General features: G+C 44.5%; 1 protein-coding gene across 1 annotated transcript in view; it reads left to right on the top strand.

Annotated features, from left to right (window-relative positions):
* The first annotated feature begins 1,043 nt into the window (after positions 1–1,043).
* Positions 1,044–14,716, top strand: part of GAK (cyclin G associated kinase) — a 2,243,070-nt gene continuing 2,229,397 nt past the window's right edge. Inside the window, exon 1 of the mRNA XM_069626358.1 lies at positions 1,044–1,305. Within this exon, the coding sequence (XP_069482459.1) occupies positions 1,164–1,305 (142 nt within the window). The 5' untranslated portion in view covers positions 1,044–1,163. The remainder of the gene's footprint in view (positions 1,306–14,716) is intronic.

The raw sequence follows: 14,716 nt of genomic DNA, 5'->3' as shown, positions 1-14,716 counted from the left end.
GTGTTGTCGGTGGAATAGTTGCCTGTAAGGGGGATGAGTATTTGAGTGTCATCTGTGTAGTTTGTGTAGATGACACCCAAATGGTCCAGTATGTCAAAGAGCATGATCAGCATCCTCTGGTGTAGAGCCGGTCTTAGGGGGGGACGAGCCAGGCGACCGCCCGTGGTGCCACGCCAGCTCGGGGAGTCTTTCCAGGGCTCCCCCGAGCTGGCGTAGCAGGAGAAGGCACGGCAGGCAGGCTTTTGATGTAAAGGCGCCCACGGCGGCAGGCTAAATGCGCCCACTGCGGTGGGCTAAATGCGCCCCTCCTCCGCAGGTGCCTTTGTCAAAAGGCGCCATTAGCCCCCCACCACAGGGGAGTCTTTCAAGGGCTCCCCCGAGGTGGCCTGGTGGCAGAAGGCGTGGCAGGCGCCTCATTGTCATTGAATGCACCCGCGGAGGCGGGCTCATTCAATGACAATGGGCTGCTGACGTGCCCTAGTCCTATCATTACCTCCTCGTCGGACTATTTTTGAAACTTTAAGATTCCTACAGATTTTTTGGTCACAGAATGTTGGCATGTATGTGTGTTCTAGTGACGCCGCTAATATACGTGGTGCTGTGTTACAAAACTGCACCAACTTAACGACGGCCCTTTTGCATTAACTCAAACATCATTTTGAAACGGGCGCTACAAATCTTAGGTCGGATGTATGCCGAAACCTAAATGAGACAGGTACGTTTTACAAGGCATGTCTGCCAAGGCATTCTAGCTCCAATGCATCGCTGTGGGAAGATGTGTGCTTCCCGATGTCTGCTGAAATCTCCCTCCCAGGTGTGTCGCAGGTGTGTCGGAATGTTGCCATGTATGGTGTAGGGCCCATGTGATGTCAATAGAACTGCAGCGAATAGCCTGCTCTGCATATCGAAGTGCTACGTGTTCGACCCTACATGTCAAGCAACATTCCCTCACGTGACGTTTCTCGCCAATGACTTGCGTACCAGCCCCCGTACATGCAAGGAGGGGTGGTGCTTCTTGATGGAGTCAGGTGGTTAATGACACGTGGGCCTACGTCACTGCTCGTCATGGTCACGGAAACGGCTGCGTGCAGTATGGTGGCCGGGAAGCAGTGAATGATTTTGCCGCAGGAGTTGGGACGTCGGGCCACAGGGATCTTCCCACTATGTCCCTGCTGCAATCGGCGCTGGATTTTTTAGCGGGCCCTGGGGCTCTGGGTGCTTCAAGCCGGGACCAGAATGATTTCGTTGGACAGACAGTGGAACTGGGGGAACTAAGGCTGCGCATCCGCAAAGTCATCGCAGAAGGTGAGGGCTTTGAATCTGTCACCTGGAACAACTTTTGGGACATTTTGGTGGCAAACCAGCACATCCCATGATATCACTTGCTTCCATCCCGGGGAATCGATCATATGCCCTTTGACATTTCATGCAGTAATATTGCGTACCTCCTTTCATAAACGCAACCTGTCATGTTTTATAACACACCTGCTATTCAGGGATATCAGTAGCATTAAGTGATGCTAGAGCGTGATCAGCACAGGCAGTGAGGGGGCACACCCGTCACATCTTACACTATTTTAAATATATAATATCCATCGACCCATATTCAGGTACGACGATACCTGACGTCCAGTGACCTCACACTTGACAACAAATACAAAGTATTTGTTCTAATCTGTGTTGTGTTCAGTGCTCCAGATAAGATTTTGAAGCGTGAGTATTTAGAACCCCTTCCGTATTTATTAGGGATTAAAAATGTAAGTGGTTTTCCCAATCGGAATATTTAATAAGCGGATAAAATGTGTTTTAACTGTAAAGCAGTAATGTGTTGTAATGTTCATAGGCGCATGGGGAATGTTGATGCTGTTTTAGGAATCAACATGCCACAAGGGCCAGTTGATTTCTTACTCTGATGGTGGTACCTCGGCATTGGGGTCCATGCAATAAAGAACTTAAATACACTTGCCTGTGTGAGGACATCGTGTCATTGGCGATGAGGATTTGTGTGGACCCTGGCTTCACGTGTACGTTGCTGTTTCGGTTCCCATTCCCGCTGCTATCGGCGCACTGTTTGCCCGAATCGCGCAGCGAAGAAAACACACTGTGAAGTCGTTGGCATTTATCCGGACGGCCCGGAGAACCCTGTTGGGGCACCGGAGGATTGGTGCTACTCGTGCTGTCATCACCGCCAGATTGGAGGTGCTACGTGTACGGAGGGCTCCGTGGAGTCGCGTTGCGGTGACGGTTGCAGGCAGGCTCCGCCTGGACGTATGCGGCCCTGCCTGGCTGTCTCATCGCCGTGTGAGCTGAGCAGTCACAAGTTGGTGTGACTTGTGGTGGCCTCTGGTGGCTGCACAGGAGTCCAGCCTAGGCTCGGGTGAAAGATTGGTCATGACGGGTGAAGGAGTGGCCAGGGACGTGATATGGATACGCGTCCGCCCTGTTGTCCTCTTTTTGTTTTGCCGGGTGCTGCCATTAAGGGGCGGGGCTATCTCCCGAGTCTCCGTGTCCGTGGGGGAGGAGACGCGGATGTAGCGGCTGCTCCAGGCTACGTCCTAGGAGGATTTCGAAGTGTTGCTTCGTGTTCCATGCCAGCTGAGTGCTGCGGTGCTCACTTTGGACAGGTCGATGGCAGCAAGTTGTTGATGGATACGGCTGCTATGGTGCACCGGTAGGTTGCTTTGACTTTTTGCATATTGGGCTGTGATTCCATGGATTGCCTGGATTGCATCTGACACTCTGACATTGACTTACTTGGGGCCAACCGGGCTGATTTTGAGTACTGCATTTTACGTTTCAGTGCATGAAGACAAAGTGACAGTTTATGGAGACGCTTCCTTATTGGTTTGGGACAAGGAATCCTTTTGGTTTCACGAGGAGCGTACTGTTTCCTGGTTTGGGGTCTGCAAATTGATTTTTGGTGACCAGGGCACCCTCGATTTAACATGTTACATACAGCTGCGAGGCCTCCACCTGCCTTTTTGCCAAACCCTGGTGAACATACTGCCCCTTGGGAGCAGTGGGTGGATGCTTTCAAAGTGTACCTGAGGGCCGCCGGCGGTGCAAAATTCAACGATAATGAAAAGGAGGCTGCATTGCTCAATTGTATTGGTACTGAGGGGTTGAGGGTTTTTCGTCACCTGCCTGGAGAGCATGTAATGGTTCCAGCTGGCGGTGAGGGAGAGATGGTTATAAGTGCATATGAGACTGCCCTGAAAAAATTGCAAATTCGCTTTGGTAAAAGAGTTAATGTGGTTTTGGAGCGATATAAATTCTTTTCTAGGGCACAAGGATCCAGGGAAATCATAGATACTTATGTTACGGCATTACAAGCGCTAATGGCCATGTGTGGGTTTCCTGGTAATGGGGATGAACACATCAGGGACCAAATTATGATGAAGACCTCTAATCAAAAAATCGGAGAAAGATTGTGGATTGAGAGTGACCCACCCTTAGATAAGGTGTTGGAGATTGCAAGGGCAATTGAGGCTTCCAAGACGAGCGTACAGATGGTTACTGAGAGGGATGCGTCTAGGGAGGTGATTCATGCTGTAATACCAAAGAACAAGAAAAATGTGGATAAGGTGAATGGTCAAGGGGGCAGGTGGTCTAAGGGTAAGGATGGGTGTAAAAATTGTGGTTGGTCCACCCATGCGGCTGATTCTAAGTCTTGTCCCGCTAGCAATGTTGAATGCAGGAAATGTAGACGCATGGGCCATTATGCACGCATGTGTAAAGTGCAGGTGGTGGCTAATGTGGCTCCAGACGATTTACAAGAAGGTGCCTCAGGCTGTAGACCTGAACAGGGTGTGATTCTGCATGTGGATGGAAGTTGGCGAAAGGGTCCCTGGGTTTCAGTATTGCTGGATGAGCATCCTGTGGATATGTTGGTGGATTCAGGGTCACCTTACACATTGGTGGCTCCAGAAGTGTATCATGAAGTATTGGGTAAAAAGATTTCAACTTTGTTGGCTTCGGATATCAAGCCATGCGCATATGGGCAGAACCCTATAGATGTACTGGGAGACAATTGGTCTAATTTTTTCTTCTATGGGAGGAAAGCTTTGGGTAAACTGTATGTGGCCTCCAAGGGCACTAGTGTGTTGGTTTGGGATGAGCAGGCAGCTTTAGAAATGCAGATTCATCCGGGTAAGGAGGTGCCAGTTCTCACTATTGTAGAGGGAGCGGTGGATAGCAACATAGTTACGCCAATGGTGCTCATGAATGAGTTTCCAGAAGTATTTTCGGATACTCTCGGTAAGCTCAGATGTTTTGTCCATCGCATCGTGCTGAAGAGGGGCGCAGTCCCTAAAGTACACAAAGTGAGGAGAGGGCCGCTAGCGGCAAGGGAGGCATTGAAAGCGGAGTTGACTAAATTACAGACGGCAGGTATAATTGAACCTATTGAGTTGTCAGAGTGGTTGTTTCCCGTGGTCTTGGTCAAGAAGGGTGATGGGAGTATCAGAATGTGTGTAGACCTTCGGGAGCTTAATTCTAGCATTTGGGTAGATCGGCATCCCTTGCCGAACATTAACGAGTTGTTGTTGACATTAAGGGATGCAAAGTATTTTTCCACCTTTTGATTTTGTCAATGGCATTCCATCAAATTGACCTGCACATTGACTCTAGGCCTCTCACATCATTTGTGACTCCTTTTGGGGCATACCGTTTTTGTCGCATGCCATTTGGCCTTGCTTCAGCTTCTGCTGTGTTCCAACGGTTAATGCAGCAGATGTTCGGAGGGGTGTCTGGAGTAAGTTATTTTCAGGATCACATCTTGGTGTGGGGCAGTAGCAGGGAGGAACATGATGTTAGGGTCAGGAAGGTCATGCAGATTCTTAAAGAGAGAGGTCTGACTGCAAAACTAACCAACTGTCAGGTGGGTGTGGAGGAGATTACCTGTTTAGGTCATACCCTGAGTTCGCAGGGTGTTAGCCCTAAGGGGGAGTTGGTACAGGTTATGAGAGACACGCCAGTTCCAGCCAATATAGACCAGCTGAGGGCTTTTCTGGGCCTTGCAGAGTATTATGTTAAATTTATATCCAACTTCGCTGAGAAGACGGTGGCCATTAGGGCCCTGATGATGAAGCCAGTCAGATTTGTGTGGTCTGAGGAGTGTGGGGCAGAATTTGAGCTGGTTAAGAGAGATGTGGAAAATGCTCCGTGCCTGAAGTCATTTGATCCCAAAAACAAGACTGTACTTACGGTGGATGCAAGCGAGGTGGGTTTGGGTGCAGTGCTAGAACAATGTGTGGATGGTGAATGGATGCTGGTGCCCTTTGCCTCGAGGACTCAGAGAGATGTGGAAACCAGGTACTCGGTAATTGAGAGGGAGACCTTGGCTGTGCTGTGGGCTTCAAAACATTTCAGGAAATTTCTTTTGGGTATACCGTATATAGTCGGGACGGACCATAAACTGTTGGTGCAGGTTTTTTCTACCAAAGGTGTGATGGTGGTATCCCCGAGGATTGCGAGGTGGTCGGTGGAGCTACAGGATTACAATTTCTCTTTGCAATATTTTCCAGGGAAGTTTAATGTTGTGGCGGATTGTTTGTCCCGTTAGCCTCTGATGGAGGGTGGCAGTCACAATCAGGTAGGGTTGGTGAAAGAGGAGGACTTGCAGCGGTGTCAGGTTGCTTATGTGGCTTCTGCTGTGGAGAAGTCGTTGTGGGATGTGGAGTCTGAGGCTGATGTTGAATTAAAGTGGATCAGGGAGGGTCTGGTTAAAGGTTGGCATACTGTCAAGGACAAACCCAAGGGCAGAGGCTATTCCCAGGTATTGCATGAATTGGCTGAGGGTTCTTGGGGTGTGTCCAGAGGTGTCAGGTTAATTCCCCCTCTAAGTCTAAGAGGTAAAATTGTGGAATTGGTGCATGCTGGCCATTTGGGTAGGTCTTTGGCCAAGAGGAGACTTGGGGAAGATTACTGGTGGCCACCTATGGACAGGGATGTAGGATAGGTGGTGAAAGATTGTCAGGCTTGTGCCATCAGTGAGAAAAGCAAGGTATTGTATCCCCAACTGGTACATCCTGTAGATGTCCCCGAGCAAGTCTGGACTAAATTGGCTTTGGACATCATGGGTCCTTTTTGAATGTTTGCAGCCTGAGTGCAGATATCTGTTGGTTTTGGTGGACTATACGTCCAGGTGGATCGAGGTAGCAGCCTCTGGTATTGTCACTACAGATTCTGTTATTGCTTTTTTGAGGAAAGTGTTTCACCGTGAGGGATTACCGGCCAACTTAGTTACAGATAATGGTGTGCAGCTCACATCCAGAGCCATGAGAGAATTTTTGGATCAGCATGCCATTTCCCATAACTGGACTGCTTTATATAATCCATGTGCCAATGGTCTGGTTGAGAGGGCGAATTGTACCATTAAGTCTGCTATACAATTGGCTTTGGCTAATGGTTTGGATTGGCAGGAAGTTGTGACACAGTACCTAGCTGCATATCGTAGGACTCCTTCAGTGGCTACGGGGAGGTCTCCATTTGAACTCATGAGGGGCAGAAAAGCAGGAACTATGTTGAGAACTTTGGCTTTGGGTGGCGGTGGCTCATGTAATGTGGATCTGCAAGGTATACATTGCAGTATTCTGGCGCGCCAGGAAGCTATGGTTTCTTCCCAGAAATTCAGGAAGGAATTAAGCGTTAGGCTTGGGGATAATGTGTACATAAAAAATCCTAGGTTGCTTCACAAAGGCAATAGCACGTTTTTACCCCCGAGGAGAGTTGTGAAGACTGGTAAGGGTCATGTACAATTGGAGGATGGCTCCGTGTGGAGTAAAAGACGTGTGGTGGTGGATGGAGTCAAGCGTGCTGGAGTTTCAGGTGCAGATTTAAGAGTAGAATTTCAGGAAGTGGCTCTGGATTTTGATCCTGTGGGTTCCCAAGGAGTGAGGTGCAAACAGGAAGACGATGTTCCGGGCTCTTCTGGTTCAGGTGTGAATGTGGAGAGTGAGATTGTTCCTCCTCAGCAAGCTGATGTGGGGCAAGGTGGGGGCCACCTCGCTAGGCGGTGGGGGCCCCCGATAAGGTTTAGAGACTACATTTCTTAAGTGTTGCACTGTTGTGTATTTCAGGTGCGATGGTCTTGATTACGATTCTGTATCATTGCGACATGTTTTTGTTTATGGATGAAGGGCAGTTATATGTTACTGTTTCTTTCACCATTACTTTCATTTCCTGTTCACTTTGCATTTTGTTAATGTTGTTTTTGGTTATGTAAGGGAAGAGGATATGTTGTAATGTGCATAGGCACGTGTGGAATGTTGATGCCGGTTCAGGAATCAACATTCCACAAGGGCCTGTTTATTTCTGACTCTGGTGGTGTACCTCGACATTGGGTCCATGCAATAAAGAACTTAAATACACTTATTTGTGTGAGGAGATCGTGTCATAATGCTTTTGTAATAAACACTTCTTTGCACTTCAGTTATTTATGCATATTGAAAGATATAATTTTACCACTAGGATCAGGCAGTAATAATAGTAGTTTCTTCCTCTGGCACTGTGTACTACTGGCTCAAACATCTATGGAGCTGTGTGGATGAAAACCGGTGGAGGGGCTCCTTATGTGTCCATATCCTATTTTTGTGTTGAGTATTTTTGTTCCCTATTCATTTTCTTTGAGTATTTGCCTATTTTAGGGAGTAAAGGTGGCCGATACACTGGATATCTGTTGCGCTGGTGATATTGTATCCATTTCAACATTTTGTTACTTATCTGTGCAACATATTATGAACGTGGTTGTATGTTTTTATCATTTTCTCCTTAGCAGCTTTTTGCTTAAAACATAATATGGACCTGCCTTTAAAAAAAAAAAAAAAAAAAAACATGTATTTGAGTGCAAACACAAGAAACTGCAACTGCAAACACTCTGTGTTGTAAGATATATTGGTGAATATATGGTCTATTCAGTAAGTGGGCACCACCGATCTAACAACCACTGTGATGCAATCCCAACCCACAATTCTGGGATGATGAACTGGCTGGTTTTTAAAACTTGAATTTATTGAAAACCAAAAGGTGCTCCTCTTATTTTAGGTAGGGAAATCACCACACAACAACAGATATACTTTTACACAGGCCTATTTACCCAGTTAAAGTTGGCCTGCGTATGAAATCTCACTTCATATAATACACGCATTTAGTGCCACAACAGAACCAGCAATAATATTTCTGACAATTCTAATCCTTAATAATCTTAGACAACCTCTAAGAAGCACTTCATCCTGTGCCCATAAATACTGCTTATTGGCCAGTATATAAGCTATTTTCAGCCCCCCTCCCCCATTGCATCAAATCCACATCAGTCAATAGATAACCAGCCTAACACACTTTATTTCCTCTGGTATCATAAACAAGGAATAGTACCGGAGAAAGGTTGCATTGAAAAATTACATTTATATACATATATTTAAATAATTGTGTCTCCTGGTGTGTGTGGGGTTATGGATTTCTAATGTATGTGCATACAATTTAAATTGCACCAGAATGTTGTTTAGTTCTTGCAAACAATGTTGTCAGTTGAGAACGCACAGTCCACTCGCCTAAAATGAGACTTTAAAAAACAAAAAAAAAATTCTAATTCAAGGATGAGTAGCCTTCCCACTTAACCCACCGGAGCACTGTAGAATGTCATGAGTAAAGAGAGGGACTTTTATTTTGGGATTGTTTTTAATGGGGATGGTAGTCGGATGGCTAAGTCCCTTTCATTGCCCATTCGCTGCTTTTAAATTTAGAGCTTTCAGATTTCTTCATTAGGAAATGATGTGGCCACTCAAACCACAGCCCAATGTGGACCATATCTATGAAAATGCAGTGTTCTTTGTAGGTATCATTTATAAAATGGTATACTTTCAGCGCTATTTTACATAGCGCACATCGCACAGAAAAAGCATTTTGGTATTTATTAACATGTAATCGACCTCGGCTTTAGTACAATGCAAGAGGATATAACTCGCACTAGCAACTATAATACCCTACTAATTCTATCAATGTTTGGTCACCCCCTTCACGCTGTGTGCAGACATGGTATGTTTTCTACACAGTCTTATTTCACTTGGCTTTCATGTAGTGAAATACAACTTTAATATTAAGGTATTCTCTTTGGAAAGAGCGCCCCTCGTGGCACCCCTCCCCCAATTCCCCCCACACCACATGGACGTGGCAGGGCAATTAATCTATGGGAATTATCTATTTTTACAATTGGGGATTTTTACACTCACTTTGTTCTTCAAAGGAAAGCTGGTCTGCCTCAGATTAAGTTGTTTCCATTTTTCTCATGGATAAGGCCTTGTCGTCTCCAGATCTCCAAATCCAGCACTCGTACAATAGGAAGGTGTTATTAGCTACAGCTTCTAATTCAAGCGTCAGAGTGCCCTTCCCTGTCTGGTCCTGCTTTTTCAAATGTGCCACATTCCCACGCTTTGTCATAATTATGTCAATTTTTGATTGGCCAAGTTCTTCCATTCGCATACCTCCTAGTCAAACACTCCCTCCCTAACGCACCCCACAATCTCTATTTGGATATTTTATATGCCTGAATATGGAAAAGGGGGTCCGACTTTCTCTCAGTAATATTGAATTCTAAATCATTATATACATTTAATTTTTAATTTTTTTATATATCCATTCGTAACAGTAAGGTACATTAATGAAACATGGATTTCTGGATACATTTTTCATAAAGTTAATATTTATACTTTCAACATAGGACATTTGCATTTAGACGATTAACACGATTGCAGCACACTCTTCGGCTTGTTTGTAACAAGCATGGTTTTAGAGTTATTTTGAAAATAGTTTTAATTGTATCATTTGTAGAGCGCATATGGGCCTAACGTGCTGTAGGTTGAACGGCCTTGGGGGACCAGACACTAGGCATGAGAACATTTGAGAAGTGCTAGTATGCGTGTGTGCATAACGGCCAGTACTAAGCTATGGATGGGAGGCCAGGTCCCTGCTAGTCACCCATGTCAAGGCGGAATGTTGATGGGTGGAGAGAGGCAGTCTAGAGGGGGTATGCGAGAGGGGATAGTTGGTACGTTTGCAGCTATATGTCGAATTTTTGTCATGAACAATGGCTGCATTCTTATGGCAGAGATGTTGAAGTGTTTTTGAGTGGTGTATGATGGCAGATGCGTGCAGGTCCGTGGCTGTGCCTTCGGCTAAAGTGCCATAAGCATGGAGTGCAACAGATTTAAAAGCATGGGCTATAACCAAATGAGGGCTCTAGCTCCATTCACCAGTCACCTAGAGTCTCTGCAGTAGCTGCATTCTACCTGAATGGCTAATCTTGTTAAAATGTTACCTAAATGTGGCGCATGGCTAATCTTCACAATTCTTTCTTAATGGGGCGCATAGCTAATCTTTACAAGTCTTCCTAAATGTGACCAGTGCTCCAGATTTGGAAGTGGGAGTATTGTACTCCCTACTTTTTAAATTTGGGAGTAAAATTATTTTTTAGGGAGTAAAAAATGTAAATCTGTTTCCCAAAGAGTGTTATATGAGCGAATAAAAAAAAATGTTCACTGAAAAATGGAAATGTTTTTGTAATGTTTATTTCTTTGCACCTACAGATGCAGATGCATGTTTACTTCTTTCAATCAGGCAATTTAAAATGGTGGTTTCTTCCTGTGGTACTAAGTCCACTAGTGGTCCAAACATAGCCATGGAGCTGTGAGGCTGAAAGCAGGGGCGCAAGTTTCTACACATCTTTTTTTTCAATTTTTTATTTTTTGGGAGTATTTCTACTCCCTATTTTAATTTTTTGGGACTATTTGCCAATGTTTAGTGAAGTGTCCGATACACCCCTTATCTGCAGGGCTGAATGTGATGCATGGCTAATCTTCACAGTATGCATGTGTCATGTCAACCTAAATGGTACATGGTTTCCTATGGAGTCCTAGCCTTAATTTCACTTTTGGGGTAAAGAAACTCATCATGCTAGCAGGCCACTCAGCCAATGATTGATTAGAATCCTATGGAGGTCCCTTTGTTCTCATTCCATTAGAACAGCCAAGTGGCCTATCTAATAGGCCAGGTGGAAAGAGGAACACTTTTAAGCTCAATGTGTTCTTTGAAGTCTGACCAGAGACCTCTCCCTGGTCACTTTAGATCTGAATCTCTGGATAGCATCAATTTCATTTTTATTTTTTTCCACCAACTTTCTTTCCCCTCCCTCAACCCCACCCCCTTTGCCCCCTTGGCCCCTCTCTATCCAGGCATGACCACTGTTCATGACCCGGCCAGCCCGAAACGTGGCACCCTTATAGTTTTGTACACTTGTGTGGGAAAGTCTAGGCTGTATTCGAAGACTGGGGACCAGGTTCTGGTAAAATAGGTGTAGCTCTAGCCTTTCTCCCTGATTTCGGGTAGGACCCCTGGAACGGGAACTCCTAATAGTAACACTGCCGGCTCTAAGGGAAGCCGGACCTGCATCATCCCTTCTATCTTTGTCTCCTATCCTAAACTACGCGTTCGGGCGCTCCTTGCCCTTCTTCAGGTTTTGATATTGGATTTTTCCTGCTTTGCTTTCTAGAAGAAAGAAAACAAAATATATTCTCTATATTACTGATACAAGTGTAAAGAAACTAGATAACTCCTGTTATACATTATTTACAGGTGCTCGACAGTACTAAACTGTCAATCGGTATCGGACTAAAGCCACCAAAATCCCAATGGGTCAGACGCGTTCACAAAGCTGTGAAGAAATTCAATAACAGCACATTGGGGCCAATATGATATTTCAAGAGTAAGGGTCCACAGAGGGACAAGTCGCTGGTTAAGGCGCTGTGTCCCTCTGTGGGACCCCTCAGTTTCAGTATATATCATAAGCCTTCAGATTAGACGTTGTATCACTCACCAATCGGGGATGCCTTGTATAGGAAAGGCCTATCCCATTCAAGAGTAAGAACTAGTCTGTGGCTATATCTTTCTGTTTAAAAAAAATGAGATAGTAAAACCCTGTAAGTTCTGGGTTCTGTATTTGGTTTGTAATGCTGGGCTCTCGTGTGGTCAACATATTTCACGGCTTCAAAGAATCCACCTGCCTTCTATTCTCGGACAAAACACAGCGTTCGTAGGTAATGAAGCTGTGTGGTCTGGGAGATGAGGTGAGCGTCTCCAGTGTTCAGCGTAATATGATTCGAAGGATCCTGCGGCCTCACGGGTTCCTCTGCGTGGTGTTCCTACGGGTATAAAGTAAGTGCGCCTAGTGAGCTATTAACTGTGCTTGTTTTCGGGAGGGGGGGGACTCAATAATTCGGGCGCAAAGTTGTGTTTACCTTGCAGGTTGCTCGACTTCAGAAGCGCTCTCTCGAAGCTGCCGTGCAGAGTCTACACTGCCGCCAGACATCAGATTGTTGCTAAGCAGCCATAAAGTGACTACTAATTTGAACGATCATTCTAGTTCTGTATGGGCCACAATTCAGGTGCCATCTTGACGGAATAAGTAAGCATTGAATACTGCAATCAATGGTGGTGTGGACATCATAGCCCCTAAACTTGGTAAGGACAGATGCCGGGATATGATGCAACACTGTCCATCATAGGAATTCTAAGAAAAATCTAAGAGTTCGTAAAGGCAAATCAAAAGAAAAATTTAAATTAATGTGGTAGAGATGGGGATGTTGTGAATATATGTCCATGCATCCGGTATTAAGAGATCCATACTTGTATGTCATCCGGGACTTTCCGGCGTGACCAACACTCGTTTCTATTTAGATCTCGAGATCAAAAGTAAGGGTCTACTCGCTAGTATAGAAATAACAGACTTGGTAGTCACAGCTTAATTCTTAAGGGATCCCATATTTAACGTGGTAGAGCAGAGCGGACTTGGTCTCCATCGATAAGAACAGGCTCAACATATGTTATTACAATCTTCAGTTAACATACATTTCCAAAATATACTTTCCAAGTATAGCATACTTCAAATAGACAATACTGCATAGTACAGTAGTTCAGGGATAAATCTGCATATTGATCTCCCAACACAGAGCATTCATCTGAGAAATACAGTGTACTGACGACTTAGAGATAGCAATTCAAGTCCCAATCAAGGTTCATCCCACAAGGATGCATTGCATCAAGTTTTTCAATGCAGAATATTTCTCCCTGCTGGAGCTGTCTGTTCAGGTCACCCACTCTTCTCAGCAATTTCACCTATTCTAAAAATACAAACTTAATTTGAGCAATTGAGTGTTTTTGTGAGTTAAAATGTAAGGCTACCAGTGATTAGGCTGAGAGGTTTCGGATTTTGGACTTATGTTCTCCCCATCTTATTATCGCCTTTCTGCTTGTAAGCCCTACATAGTATAGGCCACATGGGCACTTAATACCATATATTGTATTCATTGTATCACACATAGAGGTATGCATTAGTGAGATCTTATGTCCTTTGTTGGAGTACGTTGTGACAAACCAATTCGCTATTGACATTCTTCTCCTTGGGTTTCAGGGCTTCAATCCTTGAAATGTTCCTCACTGTGGTCACATGTTGGGATACTGTGTCTCCACTGTATACTCTCTTCAGGAATTTGCTGCTTAGTTCTGCAGCTTTGATCTTATATTCCTCTTCTTCTGATATTATTCTCCTATCTGAGGAATTGACTAAGTGGGATGCTCGATCTTGGCTTCTTGGGATGAAAGCTCGAGGCTAAAAGTAAACTATTCCAGTCAGTAGATTTAGTTAAGATTGTCGTCTCCAATCCATCAGATTTTAAATATACCAAAACATCAAGGAATTCGATGGAAGTCTTGCTGTATTTGTGTGTAAATTTGATTCTGGATGCTACGTTATTCATGAAATTGAAGAACTCATGTAGTTAAGCCTTCAGTGCCTTTCCACACTCCAAATAGGTCATCAATAAATCTAACAAAACACTTTATTTGTTCAACCATAGCAGCCCCCTTAGATGTTCCAAATATTTGTACATAATGGCGGTCTTCGAATGCAAAAATGTTGTTGCTGAGTACGATGCTTAAGAGTTTCATGATGAATAGGTGATCACTTCTGACTGTTTGAGTGTTAAGTAACATCCATTCATGGCTTTGAGTCCTGCCTGATGGGTAATATTGGTATACAGGCTTGTCATGTCCATTGTGAAAATAATGTCTATGTTCACATCGAAGGTTATTTCATCTAATCTTCTAAGGAAATGGTAGGTGTCTTTAATGTAGTCGCACTTATGTGTCAATGGTTGAATAATTTTGTCCATGTATTGGTAACTGGCGTATAATAGATGGGGTCTACGCGTTTCGCGGTCCACTGACCGCTTCTTCACAACTAGTAATCCAACCATTGTTGTGGGTTGAAATACCCCATGTGACATGTGTTAAGACATAAAAAGAGGACTACCTTATTTGTCTGTTGAGAAACCGTATCGGCCATTTTGTAACGGGTCTGTTATGTAAGGTGGGTTTACTAAACCCGTGCTGCTACCTAGAATTCTGTGTAGAAGCCCTTCTTTTAGATATCGTGTGATGGACTACCATTTAATAATGGTGCCAATAATATGTATATGGTCTATGTGTTCTAGCACAGTGCTCGACATTACATTGTTGGTCTATAGTGCCAATCACAAGACACAAAGCATAACCCTGTACAGTCACAAACCAGATTTAAAAACAGCTATGTTTGGAATGCTAAACAATAGTGGTAATACAGTACCATTTTGCAAAACTAAAATGCATATTGCTCGCAGCATAACTGTCA

Source organism: Ambystoma mexicanum, chromosome 6p, assembly GCF_040938575.1.
Source record: "Ambystoma mexicanum isolate Mex_15411 chromosome 6p, UKY_AmexF1_1, whole genome shotgun sequence".
Lineage (NCBI taxonomy): Eukaryota > Metazoa > Chordata > Amphibia > Caudata > Ambystomatidae > Ambystoma > Ambystoma mexicanum.
Note: the sequence above shows the minus strand (reverse complement) of the source record. Positions and strands in the feature narration are given on the sequence as shown.